The sequence below is a fragment of the Gigantopelta aegis genome, chromosome 15, assembly GCF_016097555.1.
Source record: "Gigantopelta aegis isolate Gae_Host chromosome 15, Gae_host_genome, whole genome shotgun sequence".
Lineage (NCBI taxonomy): Eukaryota > Metazoa > Mollusca > Gastropoda > Neomphalida > Peltospiridae > Gigantopelta > Gigantopelta aegis.
Window position 1 is genome coordinate 11,686,135 of NC_054713.1, and position 17,060 is coordinate 11,703,194.

Here is a 17,060-nt window from a genome sequence, read left to right on the forward strand (position 1 = left end):
GGTTAAGCAACTGGGACTGGGACAGCTTGTAGATACTGGGTTCGCATCCTGGTACAGGCTCTCACCCAGAGCAAGTTTTGACAACTCCATGGGGAGGTTTAAAGCCACTTCTCTCTCACTAACCCACTGTCCTGGTCAGACAGCCCAGATAGCCGAGATGTTTGCCCAGGACAGCGTGCTTGAACCCAAATTGGATATTTAAAAAAAAAAAAAAGGTATAAAGGACTCACCACACCTCAAGCGAGTGCTCTACCACAGAGCTAAATCCCCCCCCCCCCCCCACTTTAACAGTTGCTACCAGTTTAGGTTTCTTCTTTCCCTATTTAAATCAAACATCAAAATAACCATATCTCAGACATAAAAAAAAAACATAGTTTAAAATACACTAAGATGTTAAATAAAACTGCTGACCAAAGCAAATAAAATATAAATATTAAAATCTTTGTTTACAATTGTTTTTACATAAAAATGGCAAATGATATATATAAAAAATATACTATAAAACAACATCCCATATCTGTCTGTTATTATTAAAACGATGAAACATATTCAATACTATATTTAAAAAAAAAAAAAAAGTGTACCAACAACAATTGTTTTTACCTACCAGTAATGGAGGACATAGGTACGCCGAGGCGTAATCTACGACAATCAATTTACGTGAAGAAATGTCGAGTCATATTCAGTCAATGAGACTCGAATTCCAAACAAAGATCACACAATAACTCATTAAGCTAGCACAAAAGAAAAGACGAGAGAAAATAGAAAAGAAACACGGACAAAGGTTACGATAATTCCAGGTCAACCAGTGTCTCAAGATTATGTCTTGTCCGAATCTCCCAGTTATGAATGAACAGGCAGAATGTTGCGTAATTCATGACAAGAGTTAGATGGAAAAATAAATAAAACCCATATCCAGATATATATAAAAAAGAAAAGGCAACGTTATAAAACTTAAATCATTGTGAGGCTAACATTAACGGGAGCGATTTTGACAGCGATAATGAAAGGTTTGTTTACAAAACACCCGAGCTTGGCTATGGTTACCGAGTGCCTGGCATGATGGGCCTTTGTAGCGAAGATTGACTCCCGACACTGTGCTCTACGCCAGCCTAGCCGATAATATAAAACTATCTCGGTCTAAAAATAGCACGGCTACAGCTCTTATGTGTGACAGAACATGAAGGATTGCCAGTTATTACCAAACACAGTACTACATAGTCATGCCTTAATGCTAATGTTTTTTATTCTTATGATGATCATAAAAATGTTCTATTATGTGGATAATAAATTTGATTTGTCACTGATAATGGGTTGGCAGAGATTTTGTCAACAGTCCCTGCATCCGAATAAGTGTTTGTTTGTCTGTAACTATGCTTCTTCTACTTTAATAATACCGGCGTCGGTGGCGTCGTGGTTAGGCCATCGGTCTACAGGCTGGTAGGTACAGGGTTCAGATCCCAGTCGAGGCGTGGGATTTTTAATCCAGATACCTACTCCAAACCCTGAGTGAGTGCTCCGCAAGGCTCAATGGGTAGGTGTAAACCACTTGCACCGACCAGTGATCCATAACTGGTTCAACAAAGGCCATGGTTTGTGCTATCCTGCCTGTGGGAAGCGCAAATAAAAGATCCCTTGCAGCTAATCGGAAAGAGTAGCCCATGAAGTGGTGACAGCGTGTTTCCTCTCAAAATCTGTGTGGTCCTTAACCATATGTCTGACGCCATATAACCGTAAATAAAATGTGTTGAGTGCATTGTTAAATAAAACATTTCTTTCTTTTCTACTTTAATAATCATTAAAGTTGCATTATCACTGTTGCAAGTGTTATTGGTATAGCGAGGATTTTATGGAGGGTGGGGGCATCCACAATGCCTTATGTCGGTGGTGTTGTAATTAAGCCATTAGACATAAGGCTGGTAGGTACAAGGTTCGCAGCCCGGTACCAGCTTCCACCCAGATTGAGCTTTATATAATGACTCAATGAGACCACTACACCCATTTCTCTTTTACTAACCACTAACCAAATAACAACTTACCCACTGTCCTGGACAGACAGCCCAGATAGCTGAGGTGTGTACCCAAGACAGCATGCTTGAACCTTAATTGGATATAAGCACGAAAAATAAGTTGAAATGAAAAATTAGTCATGTTATGGGGTGACAGGTAAGAAAAAAGACAGTAGGGTAAAAAAAAGAAGAAAACAAAAGGTGTTATGGGCAACCTCTCTGATTACGCCATTGGCAAACTAGTGCTATATATATAATTTGCTGTTGTTGAGACTAGTTATTTGTGATCAGTAACCACAAATAAATCTATATCTATATATAGATAGATAGATAGATAGATATATATATATAGAGAGAGAGAGAGAGAGATGTATGTGTATATATATGTGTATATATATGTGTGTATATATATATATATATATATATATATATATATATATATATATATATATATGCATGAACAACTTATGAATATCAAAATTCTAATGTAAACAGTGGCTTCTCCTACAATCTTCTGTGAAGATTGAAAATAAACACAAAAATATATATCTAATCGGTAATAGTTGGCGAATTTTGGGTATACAGTTTGTACACAGCAGTTATTGCATTATACGGTAACGTTTATAGATATTTTAAATGATAATTACAATGTAGTTTTGATATTTACTAATGTAATTCCCAAATCAAAAAAAAGAGAGTACTGTTAAACCATTGAAAACCAACACGTCTCGTACAAAGCCGAACAAATTTTCATATCTCGTAAGTTCAGGGGCTATAACTCTGTCAAAAATAGGCCAATTTCCATAAAAGCCAAACTTGTATGTTAAAGAGCTCTATATACAAAATTTCAACTCAATATCTCGAGGCAAAAACCCCCCCAACAAAACAAATTCCAGAAAATGATGTGGGACAAACGAACAGATGGATGAACAAACAGGAAGACAGACAGACTGAGAAAAAACCAACAGTCCCCTTTAGTTTGACCAGTTGGGGACTAAAAATATATATTAAATGGACATTTATGCACACATAAATTAAAAAAAAAACCCAGAGAAAGAACCTCCAAAAATATCAGTAGTAACAATACCTACCAATGGCCATGGAATCGTTACTCATCAGGGGTGCATCCACAAAGTCAGACCACCTCTACCCAGTACTTAAAATGAAAACCACAGACTTCTAATTTGTGTAATCCACATTGAAAAAAACCAACAATGCACATTCACATGTCATTTAATATTGCGTCTATGTGCTATCCTGCAAAAGTGCATAAGGTCTGGCAATGAAGTAAAAAAAAATATGTCTGCTTTGCCAAATCCTTCACTGGGTATGTGACACCTAGTTTCTACAACACAATTAGGCAACCATTGTTAACAGAACCAAGAATTATGATAATCCAAAAGCTCGTGGGCTTATTTCACTGACCCAGAACAATGTATTCATCTGTTTGTGGGGTTAAACACAACTTTGTACTAAACTAGCTTGTTTATAATATATATATATATATATATATATACATACTTTTATTACATCATTAATTAATAATGTAATTAATAATAAAATTATAAAAACTTAACAACTACAGCTACATTGTATTTGGAAGGAAAGAAGAGGGAAGGAAGAAAGAAAGGAAGGAAGGAAGGAAGGAAGGAAGGAAGGAAGGAAGGAAGGAAGGAAGGAAAGAATGTTTTATCTAATGACACACTCGACACATTTTAATTAGTCATATGGCGTCAGACATGTCATTAAAGACCACACTCAAAATGCAGCAAGGGATCTTTTACATGCAGCATCCCACATACCATGGCCTTCGATATACCAGTTGTGGTGCACTGGCTTAGCGAGAAATAGCCCAAAGGGTCCACCAACGGCGATCGATCCTAGACCTCCCACGAATGAGGTGTTTTATCACTGGGTTAAGTCCCACCCTTTTGTCTATTTTTTGTCAAACATAGTTATTTTTACATTTGATGGATAGATTGAGTTTACATGCAATTTCCCTATACAGGACAGTATATACCACAGATTTTGATTCCACCATGGATGATCAATCCTGTGACCCCTCGTACCTCAATAGAACAATGAAATGTATAACAAGATGAAAAGTTAAAAGTTAAAGTTTGCTTTTTTAATGACACCACTAGAGTACGTTATTAATGATCACTTATTGGATATCAAACATTTGGTAATTTTTGACACAGTCTTTAAGAGGAAACCTGTTTAATGTTTCCTATTAGCACCATCCCACAGACAGGATAGCACATACCACAGCCTTTGATATGCCAGTCGTAGTACACTGGCTGGAATGAGAAATAGCCCAATAGGTCCACCGATGAGTATTGATCCTAGAGCGACTGTGCATCAGCGAGGGCTTTCCCACTGGGCTACGTCCTGCCCCATATAGCAAGATGCATGAGCAACATGAATGAATGAACAAAAGAACAAACAAACAAAAATTGTTTTAAGGACACCCCAGCACAAAAATACACATCGGCTATTGGGTGTCAAAGAAAAATCCGGACACTGGAATCTATAACAAAATATGCAGAAATCTAAACACTGAAACTTAATGCTAGATGAAAAAAAAAAGACAAGCAAAACATTAGAGAAAATTTACAACCCCCTTTCCCAATATTAACAAGATGGTTTTGAAAAAAACCCACCTTAACATTTGAATCTACAGCAATATGACACAAATGAATTTATTGGAGTCTAACTAAAAGGATTTTTTTTGTTTAACGACACTACTAGAGCATATTAATTTATTAAACTATCGGCTATTGGATTTCAAACATTTGGTAATTTTGACATAAAGTCTATGAGAGGAAACCCGATACATTTTTCCATCAGTAGGAAGGAATCTTTCATATGCACCATCCAACAGACAGGGTAGCACATACCATGGCCTTTGACCAGTCGTGGTGTACTGGCTTGAACAAGAAATAGCCCAATGCGCCCACTGAAGGGGACCGATCCCAAACTGACCTTGCATCAAGCGAGCGCTTTACCACTGGGCTACATCCCACCCCTGGGGCCTAATTCACTAACATCTTGCAACTTTGCGATCTCACAGTGCAATGCTAAAATACTTCCAAAGAGGATGCTTTGTTGTCTAACAGAGCCTAAGAGACCTTTGTGAATTAGGCCCCTGGAGTCAACTAATGCAAGTAAAAAGAAAAAAAAATCTGTAAATAAAATCAGAATTAGGATAAAGCCTCCCTACATATGGTATGACAAAAATAATCTGGATGAATTACTTTAATCTTAAATAGTGGCTTAAATCACTGACCCATAACTACAAAATTAACAAAAGTTTTCCCCCGTAGTGGACTAATTCATATTACAGCAAGTGCTACTAGTATCGGTGTAACAGCCCAAACTATACCCAGGGTTAAAGTGGGCTAGCCTGTTTTATTCCCACGGGGTATAAACTGGACTAGCCCAGAATATACCCTGGGGTGTGTTTTTCATAAATAAGTCTGTATTTCAATGTCCAGACGGTTTTTTTCCATCATAATTTATATATTTTGGGCTAGAGAATATCGAAATATCTTCTAAAATGACTAATCTGTGATAGTTTTATTTTTATGAGAGCAATAATTGCTTTTCTTTTAAAACGTTTATTATTATTATTTATTTATTTATTTTGTATACAGGTTAGTAATAAAAAATGAGGGTTAGAGTTAGGGGTATAAAACAGGCTAGCCCACTTTAACCCCAGGTAGTTTGGCGGGGGTATATTTTGGGCTGTTAAGCTATCAGTACCTGGTTCACCTCCCGGTATCGGTTCCCATCCAGAGTGAGTTTAATATGTGACATTTTTTTTAAACATGTGGTGTACTGGCTGGAGCGAGAAATAGGTATATGCATCATGCCACAGACAGGATAGCACATCATGAGGCACGGGTGACGGGGATTGATCTTAGTCCAAAGGGATGTACAAAGTGTGGTTCAGAAAAGTACTGACTTAATGTGCACCCTGCACTAGGATCAATCCTAGACTGACGGTGCATCATGAGAGCAATTTACCAAAATAAATACTAGAAATATGGTATTTAAACTATGATACTGAATTTTTATCATCAATGACCCCAATTCCATTATACTTGAAGTCTGTGAAATTTGATTTTTTTTTTTTTTACCCAGTCAACAGCTTTGTTTGAAACGGGTAGGCCTATGGCCAATAACCAAAATATTTTGCAGATTTTTTATTTTAAGTTAATCTTTTGACATAATTAATTACTGTTATCATTACTGTATGATTTTCTTAACCCTAACCCTAAATGTAACCGTTTTTTCTTCTGGGGGAGACCCCCCCCCCCCCCCCCCCCCCATAGGCCTACACCCCTTTGACTGTGGTTGCATTAAATTCCATAGCGCCATACCCAAAAATTTCTTTCTGGCAGAAACCGTTGTGGGTATATAGGGCCTATTAAAACATACCTATATATTTATTATAATTAAGAAAAGCTATAAATTAAGTTCACAGCTTACTTACAATGTTTATAGGGTGAGAATTTACTTTGTTCTTTTTCTGCTAACGTAACATCGTATCCCTCATCTTCAAATCGGTACCATCTTGACTCAAGACGCGAGTATTCATTGAGTGAACAACACAACAGGCTGAACATAACTTAATACCAGATTACACCACCTTCACAAAACACAGAGAACGGGCAATATTGCACACTGATTATTAAACAAGACTTACAGCTGAATATATTAATACTATAGTAAATTCGTATGGTCGTGTATTCTAACTTCGTGAGAAAAATGAGTTTTGAGTACGCTAAAATTCGGACAGAACACGGAATACGGAACGGACTATTTATTTATTTATTTATTATTGCATGTTACGTCGAGGTACATATGTTTGGATTAGTGTAGGATCTGAACATAGGAAAGTCAATGTTTAAAAACTTATCGTTATTAAAAAAAAAAAAAAAAAAATCATTTAAAACTACTGATTTGTCTTGTTAAGTTTAGCATAACATTATAATTAGTCTTGGTCGCTACCAGACGTTTGTTTCATAGTAATTTCGTACAATACTTCATGTCTTTGGATACTTCATACCATGTGCGGTTCATATCATTTTATACGGTTCATACAACATACGGTAAATATTTCGTACCTGATCTAGTGCTTATACAATCATTAAAGTTTAGACTCAAGTTAGAGACTTTAAGGTCATGGCAACGAATAGGCACCTTCCTACGCCCATGACATATAAATGGCATGGGAGGCAACCACAATTATTATATTTTATTGTATGACTGGTGGGTTTTCCCCACTTTTTTACTGCATAGTTTAAAGTTAAAAGTCATAGCGGATCGGGAGGAGGGGATCACATATGTCCTGTGACACCCCCCCCCCCCCTGATGTGCCCTTTATAATGACTTTTTTTTAATTAGTCATCCATAATATATACAACACTGAATTGCCCTGAAAACGCATCTCTGAGAATCTTGATTTGAAAACATTTCAGGGAGTGCCCCTGAGCGTCCTACAGTATGGTTCACTTTGGAAGATGGCCTTCTTTTTTTGTTTGTTACATACGATTAACTCAAGTTGCCCTTTTTAGAATGTCCTGTCCCTGACTGTGACAAAGTGCACATAAAAAATATTTTTTGCTGCTTTTTCATTAGCCAAGAGTATAGCCTATGTGATGACAGTAGATTTCTCAATTTGTGCAGGAATTTTAGCAGGGGATATGTATCTTGATTGTGGTGAGCAAAGTTTATGGTGGGGGGTCGAGTAATTTTCTCCCAGAAAATATATTGAAAACAAAATTGCTTGAGCGGAGAAGGGTTTTGACCCCAAAAGCCCTCCCCTGGACATGCGTCTGTGGTTTCTCTGCACGGTCAGTCTGGGATCGATCCCCATCAGTGGGCCCATTGGTCTATGTTTCGTTTCAGCCAGTGCACCATGACTGGTATAGTAAAGGCCATGGTATTTGTTATTCTTTCTGTGGGATGGTAATTATAAAAGATCCTTTGATACTAATGGAAAGAATGTAGCAGGTTTTCTCTCCAAGTCTATATATCAAAATTACCAGATGTTTAACACCCAATAGCCGATAATAAATAAATCAATGTACTCTAATGGTGTCATCAAATAATAACTTTTCATAGTAGGAGTATGTGCAGGACTTTATGAACTCAGGATTTTTTCCTCATCTCAATTAGTGCTTCACAATTGGTACATACAATGTATGTACAGTCCTGCCTATGACAAAGTGCACATTAAACAGATTCTCTCCTGCAAAACAAACTTTAACTTTCTATCTCTATCTGTCCCTGTCAGTATGTTCGTCTCTGCTTGCCTGTCTCTCTCTCTCCATCTCTCTGTGCTTGTGTGTGTGTGTGTGTGTTTTTCTCTCCGTCGCTCTGCCTGTCTCTCTCTGTGCATGCGTGTGTGTGTGTGTCCTTTTCTGTCTCACTCTCCCCCTCTCTCTCTCTCTCTCTCTCTCTCTCTCTCTCTCTCTCTCTCTCTCTCTCTCTCTCTCTCTCTCTCTCATCACAAATGTCAAAAGAACCATTTGGTCATACTTTTAAATGTAGAGGTTTGTTAACTATTCCATGGATAATTCCTTTCTCAAAATGTCAGTCTGCCATGGAAACAATTAAATACAATTTGTAATCAATACTTGCCTAACAGCTTAATGTTTTTTATTGTTCCAGGTACCAAGTTTTAATGCTACACTTAGCAAACACAATGAATAATTGATACCACAGTCAACATGGGAAGACCCTGGCAATAAAAAGGATTAGGAGTGCAATGAAAGGGATAATTGAAAAAACTTTCAAAATGGGAGTTGACGAATCGGGAAATGTCAAAAGTAACAAACTGGGGAAATCGAAAATTGTGAGCCAAACAAGCTTTTTCAATTAGGACTGCTCCAGGTTTGATCAGATCGGGTGGGGTTGGGGTTGGGGTTGGGGATGGGGTTGGGGTGGGGGTGTGGGTGAGTGGGAGACACCATGATCATTTTATGCCCGTGGGACTGCAGCATTCTTTCTTCTATGTATTAATGTTTAAATATATTTTTATTTCATGGGTGGTAATTTATCCTGGCCACTGATGTAGGAAGGTGCCAAAAAGTGTGTGTGTGTGGGGTGGGGGGGAGTTACACACACACACACACACACACACACACACACACACATATATATATATATATATATATACACTGTATAAATACCTGTAAAATATATAAAAACCATTGCTACTACAGTGGGGAGTCACATGCCCCCCCCCCCCCCCCCACCGCTTCCTACACCAGTGATCCTGGCCATAGTGTAATGTTGGTGGGGGTGGGGTGGGGTAAGGGTAAGGCACCAACATTAATTTATGCTGGTGGATCTGTAGCATTTTTTCTCCTATGTATATGGTACATGGTTTAAATAAATTTTTATTTTGTGTGTAGTGGTTTATTCTGGCCATAGTGTAATGTTTGTGGAGGTGGGAATGGGGGTGGGGCAAGTGGGAGCATCAGCATTAATGTACGGCCAGTGGATCAAAAGCATATTTTTCCTAATATAATACACACAAATGTACATTGTTTAAATCCATTTATTTTGTGGGTAGTCGTTTATTCCAGCCACAGTGTAATGTTGATGGGGGGTGGGGGATGGGGATGGGGCAAGTCGGAAGCACCAAAATTAATTTATTTCCTGTGGATCTGCAGCATCATTTGCCTTCATTTTGTGGGTGGTCATTTATTCCAGTCACAGTTAATGTTAGTGGGGATGGGAGACACCAATATTAATTTATGTCCAATAGGTCTGCAACATTTTTTTCCTCTTACATGTACATATATATATATATATATATTTATCATATAATATCTTACATTTTCAGTGCAATCAAAGTATGTGATATTTTTCAGATCACATACTTTAAGAATTTGATAACTTTGCAAATTAGATGTAAATTAGTCGAGGTCTCGGCACTAGGTTTATTAACATTTAAGCAAATGTACTTGGGTGACACTCCATGATTGACGTATGCATTCATAGTCATCAAATAAAAACATTTCAACGGCAATTTGACACTGAAAGCTGTCCAGCGTTCAAAAAACAAAAAACGTTAGGCATAACTTTATTTTGATGTAAGGACATCCAAAATGACGCCATTTGAATTTGACGTCATTTTCATTCAAGAATACACCGTGCCACATATTCTTACGTCATTTGAATATCTAGTAATGGCGGACTGGAATTAAAGTTGCGTGTACAGTTTACAAAAACACGTTGCATTAAGCTTGACCTTATATGATAAAGAGATTATTACCATCGTGTATTTCGGTATCGTCAATGTCATATATTAGGAATAAAAATAATGTATTATGCTCGCCAGAGGCTCGCATAATACAATTTTTATTCCTAATATATGATATTGATGATACCGAAAAACACTCTGGTAATAACCTCTATATATATATATATACACACACACACACACCGAAGTGTTTGATATATATCTTAGGTTCACAGGTAGAAATTCTGTAATTTACGATTTTCTCTACCCATTTAAAAATGTAGACACCAAATGTAAAGGAGTAATTCTGGTACCTTGCATTCCTCTAACACCCCCTCCCTGGCCCCCTTTTCAGTGATCTATGAAACAGCTGTTAGTCTCTCTGCAACCCCCCCCCTTTCTCCCTCTGTCTCCCTCCCTCCCTCCCCATTCATGATGTCTTTCCATCTTTCTATTTTCTCCACTCTCAATGTCTGTTTCTGTCTATCAGCATGACTGGTATATTAAAGGCCGTGGTATGTGCTATCCCGTCTGTGGGATGGTGCATATAAAAGAACCCTTGCAACTAATGGAAAAATGTAGCGAGTTTCTTCTCTAAGAGTATATGTCAAATTACCAAATGTTTGACATCCAATAGCCGATGATTGATAAATCAATGTGCTCTAGTGGTGTCGTTAAAAAAAACCCTCAATCTATCAGTTTCTCTCTCCATCTGCCTGATGCACGACCGATCTAGGATCGATCCATGTCGGTGAGCCCACTGGGCTTTTTCTCATTTCAACCAGTACTTGACAACTATTGTAACAAAGGTTCATGGTATGTACTATCCTGTGTGTGGGACGCTCCATATAAAAGATCCCTTGTTGCTAATCCAAAAAGGTAGCCTATGGAGTATCAGCAGAGAGTTTCTCTAACCATATCTCCGACATCATATAACCGCAAATAAAAACAATTCTTCCTTCTTCTCTCCATCCCACCATGTGTTTGTGTCTCCTCGCTCAATGTCTTTTTGTCCGTCTCCCTGTGGGTGTTTTGCAAGCCATATCCCCTATGGTACTCGAAAAGTTTAATATATTTTTTGTGGCATCATGACCTCAACTTCACATAAAACTTTGCCCACCAGTGTACTAGACCCCCTTGCAAACATACTTTGCGTTTCCACCTGGTCTCTGTCTGTGTGTACATGTAGTCTGAATTAGACATAGAAAATGGATGGGTTTTTTTCTATTTGAATGTTTTGGCTTCACCTCCCCCCACCCTCCTCTGCACTCTCAATCACCAGCACACACACTCTCACTGTTATCCTTCTCTCCCTTCTCTTTTCCCCTACTCTCTGTGTGTGTGTGTTTCTCTGTCTGTCTCTCTGTCTTTGTGTCTCTCTCTCTCTCTGTGTGTCTCTCTCTCTCCCATACCTGATCAACCAAGCCTACTTTCAAACGCATGTCAACATGCAGAGTCTGTGTTTAATTATTTACAGAAACCTGCCTAAATGAACTGTAGAAAACAGCAACAGACATAACAAATTAATTATTATACAACACTAATTAGAAAGAAAAAAAACTTGCTTTTATTGACGTCTCGGGTAGCAACCACTTGACTCCATGCCATCACAATAACAATTAACAAGTGTCATTACCATAACAAAAACTATGGTAGCGTTACTCATCACCATAACAAAGTTCTCTTGTCTGTTTTAAACTCCTTCAATGACGGAGCACTAAAGCTTCAAGTTCAAATTACAAAATCAATTTCATACTTCAGTAACTGGCTTTTATTGGAAGATGAATACTTTTCTTTCCTTTGTTAAATCATTAAAAGATAAAGAAAAAAAATCCAACAATAAGGTTATTAAAGTGCAACATTAGAAGTTTAGTTGAGGGGATGCAACTGGTACCCATTATCATTGCAACTGGTATTGAGAAAATGATTGTAAATAGGAGGGGGTCAGAGGTAAATCAATTCTAAAACACCTTTCTACTGGGGAAGGTGCAGATAAATATCAAATGGCTTTTTTTTACTGGGGTAGGGGGGATACATACTAATCAATGGGGAAGCACTTCCAATGCCAGATTTTGTTTTCTAAGTATTTCCTGATAATTTTCTATCATTGTGAATAACACCAGAACTTACAACATGGCTATTTAATGATCAAAATGTTTGTTTTTTTAAATCGCCAATAATCCAATCCAATCCAATAGGGTTTAACATGCACATTTAGAGCAAGCTGTTTTAGTGCACGTCTGTCCTGGGCACAGGTGCTGGCCTTGTCCGGCTTCTCCGTCCAGGACAGAAAAGGTTGGGGTGGGTAGGAGGAGGGACCGCCTGCACTGGCCGGTGCAAGAGAGCACTAGCAGTCTGGCCGTGAATGGTAACAGGTGGAGGGTGGTATGGTGCTATGGAATTTGGAATTGATAATTAGTCAAAGAGAAATGGTGCGCATTTTAGGTGAAGGATTTTTGGTGCAATTTTGTACGGTCTGCTGAAAATGAAAGATAGGGAGCTACGAGTAGGTCTGGAATTTTAGTATGCCGAGAGTAACTCGTTAATTGGACCTATATCGCCAATAAATAATGTTTACAGTACTTATAGTCCATGACTGCTGATCTCTTGTATGGGTGACCTTTATGGAAATAATTATATATCCATGCACCCACACATATCCAATTTCCCTTTATAGACAGATAATTGTTGTATTCCTATAAGGTGCACTTGCTATATTGTCAGCTCCAATAGAGTTGTTGAAGCATAAAGCTCTTCCCTCCACCCTGTCCCAGCCATTTGTTCATCTCAGTATTAAATGATAGCAAAACTAAAATCTAAAATATCTCGGTATTCAAATGTTTAACAAGGCGAAACATGACGTGTAGTTTGCAGGCTTCCATTTTTCTGTATGATAGGCATACAGGCTTCCAGTATTTTATTATTTGTTATTTTATTATTCATTTATTTGTTATTTATTATTTATTATTATTATTATTTTTTTTTTTTTTTATTATTATTATTTTATTATTATAATTATTTTTTAGTTATTTTTTATTTTATTTTGGGGGGGGGGGGGGGGGGGGGGGGGACAGGTTGAATTTTGCCTGAATTAAATAAAAATGCCCAAATTGGGATAGGAACATTGATTCATATTTGCATTAATACTAAACAGTTATGGAGGGTCCAAAACAAATTACTACTCATTTTGACATGGATTACAACTAATATTGTGAGTAGAATGATGGAAATACATGGTGAAAAGGTTTCACGCCAGCTTATTTTGCCTCAATGTCTTTTAATGTTTTTGCCCAAATGCAAAGATTTGCTCCAGTACTTGGAGGGGGGAGGGGGAATTGACCACCTCTGACAACCTGGCCATGTATGGTTATGTATCTATTTATATTTATGAACTGCCCACTTCCCAACCCCAATACATTTGTCTAAAATTCTCTCGGATGGGACTGAGATCAACTACAAATTTAAATGACAAATAAAAACAACAAGTCGATGAAAAAATCAATATAATTATGCAATACACATGCTTTCTTGGTATTAAATAAACTAGATGGTACTGCAATATTATAGGTAAAATTTTTATATTTTGTTTGTTTTGTTTAACAACACCACTAGAGCACAGTGAAGGAAAGAAATGGTTTATTTAATGGTGCACTCAACACATTTTATTTACAGTTATATGGCGTCAGACATATGGTTAAAGACCACACAGATATTGAGAGAAAACCCGCCGTCTCCACTTCATGGGCTACTCTTTTCAATTAGAAGCAAGGGATCTTTTATATGCACCATCACACAGAGAGGACAGCACATACCACGGCCTTTGATATACCAGTATTGGTGCATTGGCTGGAACGAGAAATAGCCCAATGGGCCCACTGACAACGCATCAATCGAGCACTTTACCACTGACCACGCATCAATCGAGCACTTTACCACTGGGCTACGTCTCGCCCTCAGGACACATTGATTAATTAATCATCTACTATTGGATGTCAAACATTTGGTAATTCTGACACGTGGTCATCAAAGGAAACCTGCTATATTTTTCCCAGTGCCCCAAGGGATCTTTTATATGCACTTTCCCACAAACAGGAAAGCACATACCACCGCCTTTGACCAGTTGTGGTGCACTGGTTGGAATGAGAAAAAACCCAATAAGTTGATCCTGCGATGCAAGGACCTCAAACGAGCACTCAACCAACTGAGCTAAATCCTGCCCCTGAAAATGTATATAGAGAATAATACATGAGTGGCTTTTAGATACCATTTATCTCACAACGAGTTGTTTTAAAATGTATATAGAGAATAATACATGAGTGGCTTTTAGATACCATTTATCTCACAACGAGTTGTTTTAAAATGTATCTAACGAGCAAAAATGAGTTTGATACGTTTTTAAACGAGTCGTGAGATAAATGGTATCTAACGGACACAAATGTATTATTCTATTTGTTACATATCCTCAAAAACCAGGTTTTAAGCAAATTTTTATATCTTTTTTTACTAAAAGCTATTTACAGCCGTTGCACTTGTAGCTGACTTATGTGTCACAGACACGATTGTCAGGTTAAATATATGTCACAATCTAATCTATTTCCATCGTGCTGGTTTTTTATTGGACGTATGGCAATGGTGACCTGGACATCACTTAGGAGCAGCCAGTCATATGTCTTGAAATTGTTAACACACGTACATGTGTTAATAACCATGTGTAATCATAAATAACACATGATGTTTTCACCAACCAGTGTGTAAGAAATATACAGAACATCACATATGTTGTTTTCGCTTCCCATTTATTGCACAAGTTTATTTTGCACAAGAATATATACTACGAGACCGCGTAGCGATCGAGTGGTATGTTCTTGCGCAAAATAGACAAGTGCAATAAATAGGAAGCGAAGAAGAAGTGTTTTATTTAACGACGCACTCAACACATTTTATTTACGGTTATATGGCGTCAGACATATGGTTAAGAACCACACAGATTTTGAGAGGAAAACCGCTGTCGCCACTACATGGGCTACTCTTCCGATTAGCAGCAAGGGATCTTTTATTTGCAAGTGGTTTACACCTATCCATTGAGCCTTGCGGAGCACTCATTCAGGGTTTGGAGTCGGTATCTGGATTAAAAATCCCATGCCTCGACTAGGATCCGAACCCAGTACCTACCAGCCTGTAGACCGATGGCTTGCCACGACGCTACCGAGGCGGTAAAAAAAATAGGAAGCGAAGACAACAGTATGTAAGTTCTGTATTTATTGCACACCTCCTTTTACTTTTTACAAATCGGTTTTTAATTTAATGTCATAAATACACTTTCTTAAATCTATGATCAATCCTCCTTTCATGGATTTACTTAACATTAAGAATTATACTCTGTGGCAATCTGGTGTAATGTTTTAAATATGATGTGACATTACTTGTAAATCATACAGTCAGTAAGTCGGTAACAAAATGCCGCTAACTCCAGTAAAAATAAAAAGGGAATTCCCCATTTATAAGTTTCGGTCCAGATTGCACATATATACATGCATGATACAAGATAAATTTATCACACGGTTTGAAAATGTCTTTATTTCTATAGTAAGATTGAATAGGTATGTAATAAATTGCATTATAGTAACAAATATTGCAATACCAGTAATATGCATGTATTATCACAGCTAGCAATTTAGTAAATAATTTAAAAATAACTAATACTGGGTATAAATACACATACAACTGTATCACAGTTTAACCATTTAACAATGTATCATGAAAATATTACAAAGTAAACATTAAAAATGCAAAAAATACTAAACAAAAACAACAATCAGCAAACAAAACAAATGATTAACACTACAGCAAGTAAATGTAGATATAAGTTATTTAAGTATATACACATGTATTAAAACTTAATTATTTCTTTTTACTTTTATGATTCTGATAAGATTCATTATGTATCAGGGGTGGGAATTGGTGAACTGTAAAAAAGAGGACATCTAGAGGGTTCCCGGAAATTCTTGAAATCCTAGGTTAAAATCTGTGCCATCGGACACATTTTGGAGGAAAGGACGATTAAAATGCGAAGAAACGCAATGTTCCATGAGAGAAAACAGCTGATCCGAGGAGAATTCCCACCCCTGATGTATGTTTTCATTTCCAATAAAGACTATTTCAATTTTGAAAAAAATATTGAAAATCTTGCATTAAAATTGTATAAATACACATAAAATAGTATCACAGTGTAAACATTGAACAATGTATCATGAAAATATTACAAAGTAAACATTAAAAACAAAACAAAAACTAATTAACCAACAAACAACAAACAAAACAAATGATTAATATTGGAACATGTACATAAAGCTACAAGATATTGAAGTAAATACACAAATAGTTCCTTTTACTTTTATCATGCTGTTAAGTACATGTACATGTATGTTTTCATTTGCAAAAAAAAGGCTATTAAAAATAATTGTATACTGAAAATCCTGCATTAAAATTGCTTTTTGGCTATAAGGAGACTTTAACTCTCCTGAATAATGACGTAGTTCATATCATTTTCTCTTAAACAGTGACATGATTTGTTTGATTTGCTGTACATAGTGTGAACATTAAAATGATGTCATATACAAGTATACATGTAAGTTGTCCTTGTTTTCGGAATATGTTTGGGAGTATTTGGCGTAGGTATTTTGTATGACACTTTGAAGCACTTACAAGAAACCAAAGTAGGAATAATACTTTACTCGTTGTTGGGAAGACAAAGTGTACAGTAAAATATTTTTAAACTGTACCACTCATAC

The 17,060-nt window shown here is 37.0% G+C and overlaps 1 protein-coding gene across 1 annotated transcript in view; it reads right to left on the bottom strand.

The window, feature by feature from the left end:
* The window catches only part of LOC121390355, a 134,992-nt gene that overhangs the window by 31,773 nt on the left and 86,159 nt on the right, over positions 1-17,060 (bottom strand). The window contains exon 6 of the mRNA XM_041522147.1: positions 6,508-6,632. Coding sequence (XP_041378081.1) covers positions 6,508-6,632 — 125 coding nt within the window. The remainder of the gene's footprint in view (positions 1-6,507; positions 6,633-17,060) is intronic.